The sequence below is a fragment of the Strix aluco genome, chromosome 26, assembly GCF_031877795.1.
Source record: "Strix aluco isolate bStrAlu1 chromosome 26, bStrAlu1.hap1, whole genome shotgun sequence".
In the NCBI taxonomy this organism is placed as follows: Eukaryota; Metazoa; Chordata; class Aves; order Strigiformes; family Strigidae; genus Strix; species Strix aluco.
The window spans coordinates 3,223,892-3,241,849 of NC_133956.1; the positions used below are offsets into that span (position 1 = coordinate 3,223,892).

General features: G+C 65.1%; 2 protein-coding genes across 5 annotated transcripts; one reads left to right on the forward strand and one right to left on the reverse strand.

Annotated features, from left to right (window-relative positions):
• Window positions 1-1,658: 1,658 nt before the first annotated feature.
• On the reverse strand, window positions 1,659-5,790 carry HPCAL4 (hippocalcin like 4). Its single transcript, XM_074807270.1, has 4 exons — window positions 5,660-5,790; window positions 3,730-3,899; window positions 3,371-3,586; window positions 1,659-3,096 (listed from the first exon to the last, which is right to left on the reverse strand). Exons 2-4 carry the CDS (start codon window positions 3,889-3,891, stop codon window positions 2,899-2,901), a joined length of 576 nt encoding a protein of 191 aa, XP_074663371.1. The 5' UTR covers window positions 3,892-3,899; window positions 5,660-5,790; the 3' UTR covers window positions 1,659-2,898.
• A 3,456-nt stretch (window positions 5,791-9,246) lies between these two features.
• Window positions 9,247-17,327, forward strand: LOC141935031 (CYFIP-related Rac1 interactor A-like). Of its 4 annotated transcripts, XM_074850948.1 has the most exons (13): window positions 9,247-9,411; window positions 12,157-12,241; window positions 12,789-12,869; window positions 14,169-14,248; window positions 14,761-14,882; window positions 14,960-15,065; window positions 15,272-15,408; window positions 15,562-15,639; window positions 15,756-15,872; window positions 15,980-16,059; window positions 16,152-16,278; window positions 16,519-16,589; window positions 16,709-17,327. In XM_074850948.1, the coding sequence occupies exons 4-13, from the start codon at window positions 14,176-14,178 to the stop codon at window positions 16,770-16,772; spliced, it is 975 nt and encodes a 324-aa protein (XP_074707049.1). In that variant the 5' UTR covers window positions 9,247-9,411; window positions 12,157-12,241; window positions 12,789-12,869; window positions 14,169-14,175; the 3' UTR covers window positions 16,773-17,327. The 4 variants fall into 4 exon arrangements, with proteins under 4 accessions (XP_074707049.1, XP_074707051.1, XP_074707050.1 ...); XM_074850950.1 differs by lacking the exon at window positions 14,169-14,248; XM_074850949.1 differs by lacking the exon at window positions 12,789-12,869.
• The last annotated feature ends 631 nt before the right edge of the window (window positions 17,328-17,958 follow it).

The following is a 17,958-nucleotide window of genomic DNA, read 5'->3' on the forward strand; positions in this document are numbered from 1 at the left end:
GAGCGTGGATATTAATTAAGGCTCTTCACTAAACGTTCTCCCACCAGTGCTGGTGGGACCAAGTCCAGCCACAGAGCTGTGCACAGAGCCCAGCTTTCAGCTCAGGTTGAAAGCTGCACCATGACCAGCAGACACACCCCCCCACCCTGCCCCGAGGTCCTCGGGGTGCAGGGAGTGTACCCCAGAGACCAAAACGGCTCAGCAAGGAGAGGCCAAGTGATGGAGGAGCCCACCCCGTCTCACTTGGCACAGGGCAGTGCCTGGGAGGAGATCACAGAGCCCCAGCACTGAGGCCAGCAGAAGGGTTTTGCCCAAAGTTCTGCGCTAGCAGCTGACAACCAACCCTCCCTCAGGACCATGGCCTTGGGGACCCCCGTGTCTCTGCCCATGAGACCGATCAAACACAACCTCACCTGCACTGAGGTTCAACCAGGAGAGCAGAGCCAGGGGAAGCTGGGTGCTGGTGAACAGGGCTGGCTCCAGGGCTCGCCCAGCTGCCTGTATCCCAAACCCTTTGGGATGCCCTGCTGGGAGTTTATCATCATTTCAGCCTCAGAGACTCCCTTTCCCCAGAGCCTTTGCTGGTCCTTCTTGGGAAATAGCTGAGCTTCCTTTGGGGTGGCCCCAAGGGGAGCAGGAGCTCTGAGGGCCCCAGGATCACCGAGGCTATTCTCAGAGTCCCCTCTCGAGCTTGAGTTGCTGCCCTTTCAGCCCTGGCACGTCCCCAGGCTCCCACACAGTGGTGACAACCGGCCCCGTCCCTCCTTCCCCAGGCACCGCTGAGCTGCAGACACACACGCACGCTCCCGGAGAGCCCAGGCGAGCACGGCCGCCAAACCCAAGGTGCAGAGTTCTCCCCTCAGCAGCACTCCTAAAAATACACACGCTTCTACGGTTTTGGCATCCTCCCATCTCCGTGCTCAGGTGCTGGCTGCTGCAGGACAGACGAGATGTTGGTGATTTTCAGGGTGGAAGCCAAGTCACACACCTCCCCGCACTCTGGAGCCAGGCGGGATGGGGCGAGCAGCACGGCGTAGCCGGGCTCGCAGACGGGAGCCAGCGCTGCCGCCCAGGAGCCAGCCCTGCCTGATTAACTACAGAGGAGTATTTAAAGTTGGTGAGAGCTCCTTAGCAACAGCCACCGTCTCTGCAGGCTGCTGAAGGAGAAGAAAGGCCAGAAGAAAATATGTGCAGGGAAGATGGGGGTGGAGAAGAGGAGGCTGAGAAGGACAAAGATACAGTGATAGCGGGTCCCAGTTCCTGATGGCGCTGGGATGGGACCCAGGACAAAGCCACCGGGTCCTCTGGCTGTGCCCAGCCCTGAATGAAGGGTGCAGCCAGGGTCCAGCTCCTGATTGACAAATGAAACCTATTTCCAGCACAGACCAGGGATGTCTGGTCCTACCTGCCCCCAGGAGATAACATTCCCTTCCCCAAGGCTGCCTGCGTGGCTGAAGGGTCACACTCTCACCCATCTGCAAGGCTGCCCAGGCTGAGCCCCACTGTGCTGTCCCCAAGGGCTTCTCCATCCCTTGGAGTGTCACAAGCTCAGATGAGACCCATAAATGATGCTCAGGAGTGCAGTGTTGTCCTCTCACTCTCCCCATAGCTGCCTCAGCCAGCTGCCCCCCAAGTAAGTCATTCAGGGGGGAACACCACACACGGGGGACAGTTTATTTTTCCATTAAAAAAATAGATAACAACATCACCATCTCCTAACGGATATTACAGTCATCAACACCACAACGTGCAGACTAAATACCGATCTGTGACAATATTCCTGTCCTGGGGCAGGAGGGATGGAGGCAGCAGGCTGGGATGGGGGGAGGAAGGAGACAAACACGTTTCTTGTTGCCTCAGAGCCTTGCCAGGAGGCTCAGCAGGTACAGGACCCATCCACACCTCTCCACAGCCCCAGTCCAGGACCCACCAGTCCCCACACACACCAGGAGCAGCACCAGAACTTGCCTTCAACAACCCAAATTTCCAACCTTGCCCCAGGGCATCCCACAGAGATATTGGGAAACCTCTACCTTCAACTGGGGACCCCAGGCATCACCTCAATATCCAGGATGGCCAGAAACTCCACAAAGCATCCAAGATGCTGCCAGGCCAGTTGTGGTCACCCACTTGCTCTGCCAGCTCACACTGGTGATAGGGTGGAAGGTGGCTTCTGGGATCAGACACTGGCCACGGTCAGGGGTGGCCTTGAACACTTCTGCTCTCCCCTAAAGTCCCCTGACCAACCCTGGCTGCTCCCAGCAGCAAAAGCAGAGATGGAAAAGCTAAAGCTGGGCAGGGGGAGTCAAGGCAGTGAGCCCTTGGGGAGGGTGCAGCACCCTGCCTGAGCTCCCCAGCACCCTGGGGCCAGCCCTGGCCCCTCTGGGCAGCCTTGCAGGGAATTGCCAGTGAAGGAAAGACCAAGGCCAGGACTTGGGACGTTTCAGCCTCCCTGGAGGCATCACAAGCAATGAGCAGGGGGAATCAGCAGAAAGGGAAAGAGCTGTTTTCAGTTAGGATCAGGGAATGGACCAGGCAGAGCAGCAAGGAAAAGCAGGGAGAAAGCAGGAGGCACATGGGAACAGTTGGCCCTGGGGAGCCAGGACAGTTGGCTGCAGGGAGTCCAGCCCCAGGATGGGAGAAGGTTGATTTGGGGGTCACCTCAAGCCAGCAATACCTAGAGCAGGCTCTAGCCATCGAGGGAGAGCTACAGCCCATGGACCATGGGCTGCCCAGTACACAGCCGGGACCAGAGGTGGATGGGTGGCAGGAAGGATGGAGCATGGCTCACACCTGGGGCCAAGCGGGCACAGGGGGACTCAGCAGAAAATGGGGATGGAAACCGTCACAGGGAGCAGAGGTTGGCTGCAGCCAGTCCAGAGATGAGCCCCCAGGGCTCTATTTCTGCATGTCACACTGCAGGAGGAGGACGATGGAGGGGTCACTCTTCGCTGCCTCCTTGAACTCCTCCAGGGAGATCTGGTCGTCCTTGTCCTTGTCCATCTTTGTGAAGATCTTGTCAACACGCTGCTGGGGCGTCAGCCCATCTTGGTTCATCCTCATCATGATCACAGTCCCCACCATCTTGTAAATGGCCTGGAGCAAGAAGAGAAGCAAAGTACCAGAGCAGGAATGGTGGATGGGTGCAAGATCCCAGGACAAGGCAGGGGACAGGATTGCTGCTCTACTGGGATCCAGTTAGCTGCTGGCACAAGCTGCGCTGCTGCACAGCTACAATCAGGTACACCCCAGGTACCTTTCAGACAAGGCTCCGGGCAGGAAAACTCATTATATGGTGCCAAAAGTGACCCAATAGCCAGGAAAAGCCTGGGAAAAGCAAGTTACCCCTGCTGATTTTAATCACGGGTACCTCAATAATCTCCAGCATCTCCAAGCGCGTGATCTTCCCGTCCCCATCCAGGTCGTACATCTCAAAGGCCCAGTTGAGTTTCTGCTCAAAGGTGCCCCTGGAGGTGACAGACAGGGCACAGATGAACTCCCTGAAGTCGATGGTCCCATCACCATTCTTATCAAAGGTGCGGAAAGCATGCTGGGCAAACTTGGAGGCATCTCCGTAGGGGAAGAACTGCAGGGAGGAGAGAAGAGAGAGATCGAAACAGGGAGGGGGAGCTCAGCGCGGAGGCTGCACCCAAAGCAGCACCCTCGCCCCAGCAGGAGCAGGGTGCTCCAGCCCCACAGGCAGCACTCAGATCCCTGGCTGGAGCCCACCTTGATGTAGAGCTGCTGGAACTCCTCCAGGTTGAGGATGCCGGTGGGACAGTCCTTGAGGAAGCCCTTGTACCACTGCTTCAGCTCCTGCTCGCTGAACTCCGTGCTCCTCACTAGGTCATCCAGCATCTCTGGGGCCAGCTTGCTGCTGTGCTTGCCCATGGTTGCCCCTGGGAGGGAAAACACACGGCTCCTACACACCAGGCATGGGGAGGGCTGGTGCTCCCAGGCCCTGCTCCAAGCCAACAGCTGGCCAACCCCACATCCCTCTTCCCCACACTGGAGCTGATCCGCCCAGCTGATGGGTGGCCGTGCAGTGTCAAATGCCAGGACAGTGATTGGGGCACTGGGACAAGCTTGGTGCCCATGCTCAGCTGTGGCCTGTGCAGCTGGAGATGTGCAGGAGCTGGCCCTGGGGCAGACCAGCAGCATCACCTTCAGTCCCCTCCATCTCCTAGGCTGGCTCCCTTTGGACTGCAGAAAAACACTCAAAAAGCAACTGAAGACCCAGAACTCACATGACCTTTACCAGGCCATAGTGCCCAGCTGCTCTCTGTAAGGATGGGACAAAGACGAGGCAACAGTCTGCCATTAAAGCAGGGAAAAACCTCACTGGCACCATCTGACTTGCAGCATCCAACGGCCGCAGCGATGCCTGACCCGCTCCAAGGAGTGAGGAGGGGGTCTGCGGCCAGGCACCCCTCTGCCGCGGGGCTGCCTGCGGCACGGCGCGCCGGAGCGCTGGCAAGCCTGCAGCTGCGTGGGCAGAATGCGGAGCTGCTCCGATACACGCCGTGCCCGCTCCCACGCAGCCTTGGCTACCGGCGCCGCTCAGCCCGAGCAGCAGATGGCTTGCCGAGAGCTCCTGGAGCTTCTCTCTCCAAAGAGAAAGTTGTGTAGAAGTTCACCTGGAGCTTGACCAAGCACCATCTCCCTTCCGAGCATCTGATTTCCTGGCCATGTGGGCTGCAGGACATGGGGGTACCCTAGGACGGGCACACGCCTCCCCCTGCAGCGATGTGGGGCTCCTCGTGCTCCCGGCCAGCCCCGCTCCCAGCTAATCCCGCAGGCAGAGGCTGTTTCCTGCCCCATCATCCCACCAGCATCTGTCACCGTCTGCCGCGGCAGCGCTTAACCCACCACCCCTCAGCAGCCAGAGCCGAGGAAACATCCGGACGCCCACGAAGCACAACGCTTCCCCAACAATCCCCAGCTCGGCTGTGGAGCTGCATAAGCCCTCCCGGCACTACAGTCCAGATCTAAACCCGCAGGGACCGATTAATCCCCACCATGGACCATGCTCGTGTTCTCCCGCATCTCCCACCAGCCGGTGCAGCTTTTCCTGTGAGGGAACAGCAACGTGGACCTTTGGTAGAAGCACCACCCCTTACCCTGCCAGCAAAGCCCTCGAAGAGGCCAGGACTCAAGAAGAGCATCCTTTGGACCACAGACCTTGATTCCCCTCTCTGAGCAGGGCCCAGCGCAGGCCACGCCAGGGCAGGGGACACAGGGACATGGCTGCTGGGGCCAGTAGCCAGAAGGGCCATCACACGCTTGGCACGGACCACTTGGCTCAAAGCCCCGATATCATCATCGGTCACCGGCTGCTGGTCCCAAAACAGGACAGAGGGGGGGTCGCCACGGGTGTCCCCCCCCACCCCGGGGCTGCACCCAGCCTCCAGCACCACCCCGAGGGATCCGCACCCTGCGGAGCGGGGAAGGGGCACAGGGCCCGGCCCCAGGGGATGGATGGGGCGGCCGGGCTGGGGGCAGCAGCACCCGTGGGTGCGGGGGCTGCTTTGCCCACCCCCGGGGAGAGGGGGGGAAGCTCCGGGGCACCGGCCCCCTCACCCGCTGGAACCGGCTCCGCACCGGGGAAACCGGGTCCCAGCCCCGGGAGGGGGGCGGCTCCGGCCCCGACGGCCCTTACCTGTCGTGCGGCGCGGGCAGGCGGCGGCTCGGGTTTGGGGGGGCCGGGCGGGGCGCGGAGCCGGTGCCGGTACCGGAGGGGCCGCGGTCCAGCCCGCCGGCTCCACCCGCGCCGCTCCCGCCCCTCTTGTAGCCGCGGGCCGCCCGCCCCCCCCGGCGGCAACGTTCGCCCATTGGCTGGGAGCGCTGCCAATCAAGCGGGAGGGGCCGCGGGGGGGATCGAGGTGGGCTACTGGGGGGTACTGGGATGGGAAATGACACTGGGATGCTGGGGGGGGGGGAGTGGAGGGGATGCTGGGGAGGATGCTGGGAGAGGGATGGGGGTGCGATGCCGGCAGTGGGATGCGGGGGGTGCTGGGTTCAGCACCAGGGATGCTGCCGGCCCTGCCTGCCCAGAGGTGCCTGCCTGGTCCCCAGTCTAGAGCAGAGCCCCCCCCGCCCTCCCTGCCCCTCCTGCCACTCTCTGCTGCTGCCTCCCTGCTTCCTCCTCCTCCTCCCTCTGCCCACTCACCTGCCTCTGGCTCCTGTCCCTGGTGTGGCTGATCCCCAAACACCCCAAAATCCGCTTCCCTTGGGGTGCTTCAGGGCTGGCAGGGGCTACGCTGCCTGCATCCCCCTGTCAGGCACCCAGGGCAGGGCCCCGCTGCCCGCACCGGGGGGCCCCGGGACACACCTCGGTCCTCGCTTGGCAGAGCCGCAGCTGAAGCGCAGCGGGGAAAGGGCCGAGAAAACCGCTCTGATCTCCAGAACCGAACGTGGAGCGTTTCCATGGCGATCGGTGGTGGCTCTTCCCAGTGACCTTGGCCATCCCAGTGCCACCCATGTCCCCCCCCCACCAGCAGCCCCTCTGCAGCTGGCGGCCACTGAGCTTGGATGAAGTTTCCATCCAGCCATGGGCTGGTCCCTGGTGGGGTTGTGGGTGCTGTGGGGTGCTCTGCCCTTCGCCATGGCTCAGCACCCCCCGGCCCAGCGCTGCTCTCGGGGTCACCCACCCTCGCTGCGGAGGTGACTGCACGAAGCTGCCCCAGCTGGAGGCGAGAGAGGGCTGCTTTACAAAAAGACACAAATATTTCAGCTGTGTATGTGCAGCAGGGGCTGCAGGGATCCATCACTCACCCTCCCGGGGGGCAGGAGGGCTGGGACCCCCCACCATGGATGGATGTGGCCATGCCCCCGCTCCGGGGCTGGACCCCCACTTGGGGTGGGGTGATTGAGCCCCGTGATTTTCAGGTCACTCCAGCAGCCTCCACCCGGCGCTGGGCACACGGCTCTGCCTGACCCCAAAACCTCTCCATGAGCCTCCCCAAGAGCATGGGGGGGACAAGCCCCCCGCCCCCCCAGTGCTGGCTGGGCAACCTGCTGCTGGTTCTTACTCGCCAAAGTAGAGAAGACATCAATTAGCACCACTGCAAACCGCCCGCGCTCAGGGTGCGCAGGGGGACTGAAAAATTAATAAGTGCTTAATTGAGGCACCACGGCTGCCAGGGCTGAGACCGGCACAGCTCAGCTCATGGGACAGGGTGTGCCGAAGGGGATGGGGCAGCTGGAAGAGATGGGGGAGCACCGGGGGGGGTGGTTTGTTAAAGGGATGCCCTGGGGACAGGGACAAGGGTGGCTGTGGGGTACTGGGGTGTCCAATATTTTGGGGCTGTGACACCCCAAGTCCTGGTGCTGCGGAGATGCCCGGGCTCATGCGGGGCTGGCCACACTGGTGACCCCGAGCACACGGGCTGAAGCACCTGGCTGAGCCCAGCACCCAGATCAGGGCACCCCAAACCCCAACCTAAGCCCAAGCTCAACTGGGATGCTGGCCCAGGGAGTGCGGAGGAGACACCAGGCTGCCGGAGCAGGGGACAACCGCCTCTGCAGGCAGCACTGGTTCCGTGGCAGCCCTTTGCTCCCCACTCCTGCAGCAGCATCACCCCAGCTCCCTGTTCCGGGGTGCCCAGGGTGCAGAGCTGCCAGGGCCTCCCCGTTTCCTAAAATCTTCATTATCCAGTGACACTGCCGAATGCAAAGGGCTGCAGCTTCCCCCAGCGGCTACGGGCTGCAGCAGCACAGCTTGGGGGGCTGTACCCAATGGGGGGACCCTGCAGCCACAGCCCCCCACTGCCTGGGGCTGCTGCAGTCGGATCAGGCCCCCCAAACTGCTGGAAGCCGTGGGGAGCAGGAGTCACCACTGCTCACCCCAGCCTCCTGACAGCCCTCGTCCCGCTGCACCGCCAGCGGTGACACAGTTGGTGCTCGGGGCATCGGCAGCTCAACCAGCCCCTTGGTGACCCCCCAACGCTCCTCTCCCACCAGTGTCCCCATGACACAGTCCAGGGCGGGACCCATCACCCCGGGTGGGGTCAGCTGGGCAGGGCTGGGGACACGGATGGTCACCGTCCCTCGGGGCCAGTGCACAGCATTCGCTGCCAGTGCAACCCCACATAACCCCCGTTTTCCAGTGGCACACTGGGCAGCAGCCAAATGGCCTGAGCACGGGGCTGGTGGTCCACGGGCACATGCTGGGACATCGGGAGGGGCTGCGAGTGGCTTTTCCCCTGGCACAGCCCTGCCACGGGTGGCACATCCCGGGGGAACCCTGTGCCAGCCCCGCTGCGGGTAGCGTTTGGGGTTCAGCTGTGGTTTGCAGAGTTTTGGAGCAAAACGGGGATTTCTCACTCGCTTGCCCGTTTCTTTTGCTGCTCCCTCCTTTTGCGCCGTGTTTGCCAGCAGCCTCAGCCTTTCCCCAGTCACTCGCCGCCCCCAAAGCAGGTCCCTTCTCTGTCCGCTGCGCCCCAGGGCTGAGGCTTGGTGCCGGGTGCTGTAGGGTGGGCACCCCTGCAGTGCTTTGCTGTGCACAAATGCCCTTGCAAAGGAGCGAGGAGCTGCTGTCACCTCCCACGCCGTGTCCCTGGGGGACACCTCTGGGTGCCACTGAGCAAGCTGGACCTGGGGTGACCACAACACTGGGGGTCCCTCTTGATGTCCCTACCGTGATGCCCTGCGCTGGCCCGGGAAAAAGGGGTGCAGGGAGGAAAAGCAGCCCTGCTCCAATTTTGGGGTTCCCCACCTGCTTCCTACCTCCCACATCACCCTGTGGGAACAGCTCTGGGCCAGCACGTGCCACCCAAACCCCTCCTGGCCCCAGTCTGGGGGGGGGAGCTGAGGGGGGATGGATGGTGCTGCCTGGGTGAAACGGGGCTCCCGGGGAGTGCGTCTGGTTTGGCCCCATGGCAGTGGCAGCGGGTGGGTTTGGTGACTGTCCCCCTCCCCGGAGAGGGAACTGGGGGGGAGTGATACCATCCATGGGCTGGGGCAGGAGCAAAGAAATATTTGGGGCTTCCCTCCCCCTGCTCAGAGCAAGCTGCGGGTGCTCAGGCTGCTGGGGCTGAGCCGGGCTGGCTCTGATGGAGGGGGGGGACACACAGAGGCACCCTCCCGGTGTCACCACGTCCCCCAAAACCAAGGAGCATCACCCCAGCGGGACCCAGAGCCCTCGCCCTGGCAGGCCCCAGAGGTTCTCCGGCCGGCACGTAGGGGGTTAAGCGTCCCCGTCTCCCTCACACTTGAGACGTCACCGTCACCAGTGGCGTGGGGGGGGGGCTGGGGGGCTATGGTGGTCTTTGTGGTGCATTCGGCAGCTGGCGCAGGGCGGCTCACGCACACGGCGGGCGGCTCTTCCCCGACACCCCGCGCTCCGGCAGCATCCGCAGACAACCGGCAGCGGCCACCGCCTGCCCACGCCTCGAGCTCCCCACCGCCACGGTGAGCGAGGGCCGCCACGGGGGGGACGGGGACAGGGCTGCCACCAGGCCTGAGACCAGGGTGGGGGGCTCTGGCAGCCGCTGGCTGTCTCCCCGCGGAGACCCAAACCGCTAAGCAGCCCCTCGCAGGGCATCCCTCTTGGCACCCCCAACGCTTGCTGGGTGCAGGGCTGGGGGTGATGGGGTGGGTGCAGCTCCCCCCCCAACCCCACCCCGGGGTTGCTGCAGCCCCGCGGTGGCCCTGGGTGGGTGCGGGTGCACGGCTGGGTGCTCGCCCGCGCCGGCTGGGTGCTGCGGCTCAGCTCCCCGGCAGCCCTGCGGTAAATCCTGCCGCTCACCCGCAGCCGCAGCACGGCAGAGGGGAGGCCCCCGGCACCCCACCGGCCCCACTCGGGGTGGGGGGACTCAGCCCCATGGTGGGGGACCCACACGTCCCTCCAACCAGGGAGGTTCCCAAACCGCGGGGGGGTGACAGCCCCAAGAAGCCCCAACTCCACCCTGGGCAGGGCTGGGGGTGCTCCAGCTCACCCTAGGGCAGGATCTGGCCCCAGCACCCTGATTTCTGGGACAAGGTCCCCCCCCACCCGATGAAAAACCTTCAGGCACCGCGTGTCCGACCCTGCAACGGCTGCGGTGATGCCGGCGTGGCCATGGGTGGGGGGCAGCGGGCAGGAGGGGCTCGGCGGTGGCGGTGGGCACCGGGCCCAGCACCCAGTGGGCACCCAGCGGGTGGGGGGGGGGCTGTGGGATGCAGAGCCGAGCAGAGGGGAAGGGGCACCCCAATCTCCAGCCGGGGGTGCGGCGCTGCACCAGGCTGCGGTGCCCACAGCGATGCTGCCGGCGGCGAAGGGGCACAGCCCCAAAAACGGCCCTGGGTGACACGGGGTGGGCCCGATCCGGGGGCACTGCTGTCCCTTCGGCACAGCCAGCCCAGGCTTGGGGGGGGGGGGGGAGCGATGCTCCTGGGTGCAGAATTTGGCCCTGCCTGGAGCAGGAGGAGGGTTTCACCCCATCAGCTGGGGTGTCCCCATGGAGGTGACAGCCGCTGCGGGGTCTCCGTGGGGCAGGGGGAGTGGGGAGAGGTGGCGGTGCAGGGTGATGAGGGGGTGCTGGAGCAGGATGGGGGTGCAGGGAGGCCACCACAGGGAGGGACAAAACCCGGGGCCACCTCGGGTGTGGCTGGGGGGGGAACCCGCTGCCTCCGGCCCTGCACCCCTCGCGGGCAGCCCTCCTCCAGCAGCGCACCCCCCCACGAGAGCAGTGCTGGGGTGCGGTGCCTTTCCCTGTGGATTTGGGGTGCGTGGTTCCCCCAGTTCAGCTTCACAGCAATGGGCAGCCCACACTGGAGGGAGCCCCTCGCCCTCCCCACAAGCCAGCTGGGTGGGGGGACATTCCCTGGGCCAAGGGCCACCACGGGGTGTAGGCACCTGGGGCCAAGGAAACGGTGCAAATCAGGCACTGAGCCCCAAGCGGAGCCACCCCTCCATTCCAGGGGGGCTGCAGCGATCCCCACCCTCCCACCCAGCACCGAGCCCCTGTGCCACGGCTCCGGGCTCATGCCGGGGTGTCCCCACACCGGGGACTGTGGGGACCCGTCCGTGCCCCCACCCTGGGCACAGGCAGAGTTCAGCGGTGACAAATCCCAGCCCCAAGCCAACTGTCAAGGACAACCGCGGCGCGGGCACAGGGACACCCGCACGGGGATCACAGCACGTGTCGGAGGGGAGCGGGTGTGAATCTCCCACCCCGCCGGCTGCCCCAGGCACCCCAGGGTCACCCAGCACCATCCTGCAGGGCCCAGCACCCCTCCAAAACACCCCAGCACTCAGCAGGACAAACCCCGGGGTCACTGCGCCGGGGAAGCCTTGGGTGTCTTTACACCCCACTATGGGGTACGAGCACCCACCACACGTGGGGAAACTGAGGCGGGGGGGTGCTGTGGGTGCCCTGGCTCCCCAAAGCAGCTTGAATTTTGGCATCAGGCTGGTGCGTCCCATGTGGCCTCAATGTAAAGCCACCTCTTACCGGGCCTGGGAGGAGGAGGAGGAGGAGGAGGAGGAAGGCAGAGCCATCCCTGTTGATGCCGAGGGGCTGCGCTGGGGCTGAGCTGGGAGTGCTGGGTTGGGGGGCAGCAGCCCCATCCCAGGCACGAGGCTGCTCCAACCCTCCCTGCTGCTGCTGCCTCCCCCAGCTCTCCCTCTCCCCTTCCCCAGCCACGTTAATTAAACCCAAACGCTTAATTACGACCTGCTGAATCCCACGGCTGCTTCCTGGAGCCCGCTAACATCGTGGGGCCAACCCCCCCCACATCCCTGTGGGAAACATAGGGAATGGGGGAACCTGGGGAGCATCCCAGCACCTGCAGGATTTGGGTTGTGGCTCAGCAGCAGCATAAAGGGATCTTCATCCAACGTGTGGAAAACCCAACCAGCGGCGCCGGGAAAGTCATCCCTGGGGGTCTTGGTCCCTCTGAGGAAAGATGGGGACAGATGGCTCAGCCCCGGGGCTGTCCCCGAGCTGCTGGCAGGTCCCCCAAGGGGTGCGGAGGGAAGCCCGGCGAGCGACACCGGCTGCTGGCAATGAAAAAATAATGGAGGCAAATAAGGTGAAGGCTGGCGGCAGCGTGCAGGGCTGCGAGCCGGGGCGGGGAGAGCCAGCGTCCCACTGTCTGGTCACCTACTGGCAGGTCCCCAGGGTGGGGGGTGCCTGGTGGGGTGGCCTGACCCTCCCGCCCTCCTGCCCGCAGGTCCCTGCCGGCCCATGAAGTGATCCAGGCGGGTGGCACAGCCCCTGCTCCTGCCGTAGCCGCCACCGTCACACCGGGCACTGAGGTAAGGACCCAGGGCCGTGGTTGTGGGGTGGGTGGGATGCTCCGGCGCAGGCATCAGACCCCCAAATCGAGTCTGTGGGGTAGAAATCCCAATTGGGGTCTTCCCCAATGGGGGATGCCCAGCTCCGTCAATCAGGGGGAGTTGCCATGACCCCGTGGGGGTCACTTGGAGCAGCCCCCCATCCTCCAGCTGAGTGTGGGGGGCCGGGGCGGGGGAACCGGGGTGCCTCGGGGGAAGCGGCGTGGCCAGGGGCACCCACAGGAAGCCCGACGCTCGTGAACCGGCGCCCCGCTTCCCTCCCCGCCCCGGCAAACGGCAGCGGCAGAAGTGCCGGGGAGAGCCGCCGCGTTTCGGCAGACGCTCACACCCGTGTGCCTCGGCCAGGAGGGTGCGGGGCTGGGGACGGCGGGGCCGTGGGGTGCGGAGCCCGGCGGGACAGGCACAGGTAGGTGCCACGGCGGCGGCCGGCGGTGGGGGCTCGGGCGTGCCGGGGTGTCCGGCCAGCGGCGCCGGTGCTGTTCCACTCTGTTCTGTTTCTCTCGCTCAGGTCTGCTGGCCATGGGCAACCTGATAAAGGTATTGGGCAAAGATTTAGAAAACTGTCCTCATTTTTTCCTGGATTTTGAAAGTAAGTCCCGTGAGCAGGGTGGGCGCGGGGAGGGGGCCGGGGCCGCTGCTGCGGCTGCTCTCCGGAAGATGGGGACAGGCACGGTGTCCCCAAGCAGCCCAGTGTCCCCAGATGCCTCGGGGCAGCCCCAGACGTGCCCCACAAAGGGCTGAGTGGGGCAGGGGAGCAGGACCCCGAGAGATGCCCCGTCCTTGGAAGCGCAGGGGGACATTCCCAGCTGAGTGGCAGGGACGCAGGATACGTCCCGGCAGCAGGACCTGGCCCACGAGGACCTCAGGCACATGCCCGCTGCTGTTAGTCAATGGCCCTGGGTGGCCATGTGGCATATCCCCCGCTACCGTCATGGTGGGGACAGCCTGGAGGCCGGGGGTGCTGGGGAAGGAGGAGGGAAGGATCCATGCTGCCTGCACTGCCAAGAAGGACGGGGATCGGGGACCCCGGTTCAGCCTGGGGGGCCTGCCCCAGCTTCCCACCGGCCCGGGCTAACTGGGACAGGAGAGCAGGGCTCTCAGACCTCCCGGGCTGGACACGGGAGCGTACGGGAGATGGTGGCCACTGTGGCAGGATGCTAGACCCGGCGCAGCCCTGTGGTTCCTCCTTCCTCCCTCTCCACCTCTTCCTCCCGGGGTGCAGCTCAGAGCAAGAGCGAGGCGGGTAAAAATAGTGCAGCAGCAAGCGCTCGCCCCAGCCCCGGCCCCGGCGGGGAGAGGCCGTGCACAGCTCGCCGCACCACCTCCAGCACCGGCACATCCCAAAATAGCCGGGGCTGGGGTAGCGCAGCCGCCCCGCTCCCACAGCCAGGGACCTTCCTGGCTCCTCCTGGGTCCTTCGAGGCAGCACAGCCTTCATCCACCTCCAGCCTCCTCCGCAGCCCCCCGGCACGGGGACGGGGCTGTGGGGGCTCCCCCAGACCCCCTGTTTTGGGGCTGGCTCCGCAGCTAGAGCGCGGGGATGCCTGTAGCCAAGACTCCGGGGACTCGCTCACCGCTTCGCCCTCCTCGCCGGAGCCCGGCGGCTCTCTCCTCCCTTCGCTCCTTCCTCTTCATCACCCCATCTGCCAGCGCTCATCACCATTGGGGGGGGGAAGAGGCTGCAGCCCAGGGCCGGGAGCAGCTGTGGGGTCACCCCCCGGCCAGCGGGGAGCCCCCCGAGCCCCCCGGGAGCCCCCTGAGCCCCCTGGGAGCAGCGGGGGGAGGACGGGGGCTCCAGCCGCCAGCAGCCGCTGCCCGCAGCCCAGCACCTCTTCCCCGAGCACCACCTCACCATCATGCTTTTTTCCTCTTGTTTCTTCTCTTGCAGGTTTCACATGGGGAACCTTCTTAAAGTGTTGACTTATAACGAACTTGACCAAGGCCCTAATTTTTTCCTTGACTTTGAAAGTGAGATGGGATTTTTATTTTCCTTTTTTGTTTCGTACTTATTCTGAGTTCCACATCCACGCCATTTTGAGTTCTCGTACCCGTCGCCCATCGCATCGCGCCCATCCCAGACGTCCTCCCCCCACCTTTGCCGGCCGGGGGTCTCCCCGGGGAGGGGGGGCCGTGGCCGCCGGGGCAGACCCATGGCCGGGGGCTATCGCTCCGCACCTCTTCCTCGGGGCAGTTTGAAGCCCGTTGGGGCCAGCCCGGGGCTGGGGGCTGCTCGGGGACCCCCGTGAGCAGGACCGCGGTCACAGGGCAGCCAGGACTCACCCCCACCTGCCCCCCCCCCCTCCACGGCTTGGCTCAAGCTTGGGCAAGGAGACGGATCAGGGGGAGAAACCCCGCCAGGAAGGGCTGCAGGCTGGCGGGAGAGCCGTGGGACGGGGTGCTGGCACCCCACCCCGGCTCTCGCCGCCCAGGGCCCCGCTCAGAGCCCTCCGGGTTTCTCTCCCCGGGGCGCTGCCCTGCAGATGCGCAGCCGACGGAGGCCGAGACGGCGGTGTGGAACCAGGTGAACGCCGTGCTGGAGGAGGCACAGGCCGTCCTGGCCGAGCTGCAGTCATACACGGGCGCCGGGCAGGAGATCCGAGAGGTGGGTGCAGCCCCGGCGCCCGCTGCCCACCCACCCACCACGGCTTGGGGCGACGGCTGGTGCTCTCCCCCTCACAGGCCATCCAAAACCCCGGTGACCTGCGGCTGCAGGAGAGGGCCTGGAGCGCCGTCTGCCCCCTCGTCGCCAAGCTGAAGCGCTTCTACGAGTTCTCCCTGCGGCTGGGTGAGCGCCCCGAGCCTCCGTCCCCCTTCCCTGCATCCCCCCCGTTGCATCCCGCATCCCTCTCCAGATGCAGGAACGGGGCAGGTTGGGGGGAGCCCCGGCCATGGGGCGTGCTCAGCTGCGGATGCCACGCTGCCCTGTGCCTCAGTTGGGGCCGGGGAGGCGGATGGGAGCGGGGACAGGGACCAGCGGTGCTTTGTCCCCAGAGAACGCCCTGCGGAGCCTGCTGGAGGCCCTCACCAGCCCCCCGTACGCCCCGACCCAGCACCTCGAGCGGGAGCAAGCCCTGGCCAAGCAGTTCGCTGAGATCCTCCACTTCACCCTCAGCTTCGATGAGCTCAAGGTACCTTCCCCGTGCCCCCCGTGCAGGACGAGGGCTGAGGGGGGCCCCACGGCGTCCCCACAACTGGGACCGTGCAAAAGCTGTGAGCCAGCACAGTCCCTTGCGACCCCCGAGGCTCGCCCCGTGCCCCAAACACAGGACTCCCCTCCGCAGATGACCAACCCCGCCATCCAGAACGACTTCAGCTACTACAGAAGAACCATCAGCCGAAATCGCATTAACAACCTGCAGGTGAGAGGACGGTGCTGTCACCCCCCCACCCAGGGATGGCCTCCCCCCGGGGGGGCCACAGGACTGGGGACGGCTCAGCCATGCCAATGACCCCTGTCATCCCCCCCCACCCACAGCTGGACGCGGAGAGCGAGGTCAACAACGAGATGGCCAACAGGATGTCCCTCTTTTATGCCGAGGCCACCCCCATGCTCAAAACACTCAGCAATGCCACCACCAAGTTCGTTTCAGAGGTGAGCGAGGCCGGGGGGGACCCTCGGGGCAAGGGAAGCCCCCTCCAGCCCCAGCACCACGCAGAGGTCAGGAGGGGAGATGGCAGCCGGGACCTCTTGGGTTTCAGAACAAGACTCTCCCCATTGAGGACACGACCGACTGCCTGAGCACCATGGCCTGTGTCTGCAGGGTGATGCTGGAGACCCCGTGAGTACCCCGAACAGGGTGGGGGGGACATTTTGATGCTGGGGTCCCTGTGCCACCCCCCCGGGCTCAGCCAGCCCCATCTCCTGGCACAGGGAGTACCGGAGCCGCTTCACCAACACCGAGACCCTCCTCTTCTGCATGCGGGTGATGGTTGGCGTCATCATCCTCTATGACCACGTTCACCCCGTGGGGGCCTTTGCAAAGACATCCAAGATCGATGTGAGTGCCCGTGGGGTGCACCGGGGGGGGCGGTCCCAGCCGTCCCCCTCATCCCAATGTAGCTGTGATGCCTGGGGGTCCCTCTCCCTGGATGTCTCCTGTGGGGACGTCTCTGTCCAAGCTGGTCCAGAGGGGAACTCATCCCCCCACAAGGAGCAAGGAGGAGGATGGGGAGGAAGGGGGGGCAGCCCCTCACAGCGTACCCAGGCTCTCACAGCCTCTCTCACTCCCCCCCACCAGATGAAAGGCTGCATCAAAGTCTTGAAAGACCAACCCTCAACCAGCACCGAGGGGCTCCTGAATGCTCTGAGGTGAGCCAGGCTGGGGGACATGGCGGGGTGGGGGAGGATGTGGCGTCCCCCGACAGCGCTGTGGGACGGTGGCGGAGCGGGTCGGGGCGCTGCGGGGTGACCGTCCCCTCTCTGCCCAGGTACACCACTCGGCACCTCAACGATGACACCACGTCCAAACAGATCCGGGCCCTGCTGCAGTGAGCGCGGGGCGGCCGCCGGAGCTGGCCCCGACCCCGCGCACGTCACCGTGTCACCTACTCCCATGACCATACCGCTCATTTTGTACAGAGGGAAAAGGGACAATAAGAAATACAAAAAACAAAACCCAAAATGGCCCAAGGTCACCCCACTATGCGCTCCTGCCTCCCCTTCCCACCCCCACCCCCCAAATTAACACCCGCTTCTGGACACAAAGTGCGGGTGGCACCATGGGGACACCGTGCCAGGGGTGCTGGGGCCAGGCAGGATGGGTCCGGGGAGGGATGCACTGATGGGGCCAGCGGCAGCGAGCACCCACGGCACGGGGGCACCTTGGGGAGGGGGGAAAGGGACACGTGTCACCCCTGTCCCCATCCTCATCCCCGAGCATCCAGCTGCGGAGGAGGAGGAATAAACATCCCTGCAGATCTGCACTGACTCTGGTGGAAACGGCTCAGTCTCACCTGGTAGATTTTTAATGAGAGTAATTAAATCTCCACTCACCTCTTCTTTTCTACATTTTTTTTTTGGGTGTGAAATAAAATGACATTTAATCTGTTTGTGGCCGGAGTGGGGCCATCTCTGCTGTGTCCCATCCCGCACTGCACTGGCTGGAGGCACCTGGACCATCATGTCCAGCTATCAGGGTCCCCGGGGCCCCGTCCGTGACACCCCTGGGACCGAACCCCGCCCAGGGACCACATCCCCCCTCCATGACACCTTGGGGACCCGTCCCTGCTGGGACAAATCCCATCTCCCAGCCATGTGTCCCCCCCACCGTGACACTGCCAGCGACCAGGAGCTCCTGGAGGGACAACGGCCCAGGGCTGGCACCCAGGTTGCCCCCCCCCATGGTGGTGCTGCCCCCACAGCTGCCCCCAAGCCAGCCCGTCCACGGCACCCTCCTCCCCCAGTGCCCCAGCAGCTGCAGACTGGGAGGACTGGGAGGAAGCTGGAGGCCATGGCTGGCTGCCACGGGGCCCGTGCCTTTGCCGGCAGATGGCCCTGTGACACCGTGACAAAGCAGCCCCGGCAGCCCCCCCCTCGTGTCAGCTCTACTGTGGGGGGACCCACTCGGCCTCGAACCCCCCCTGAACCCCCCCGAGCTGGGGGAGGCCCCGACGGGCACCCCGCAGCACAGGGCCTGGTGCCAGCCCGTGGCGGGGGCTGCGTCACCCCCCCCACGGGG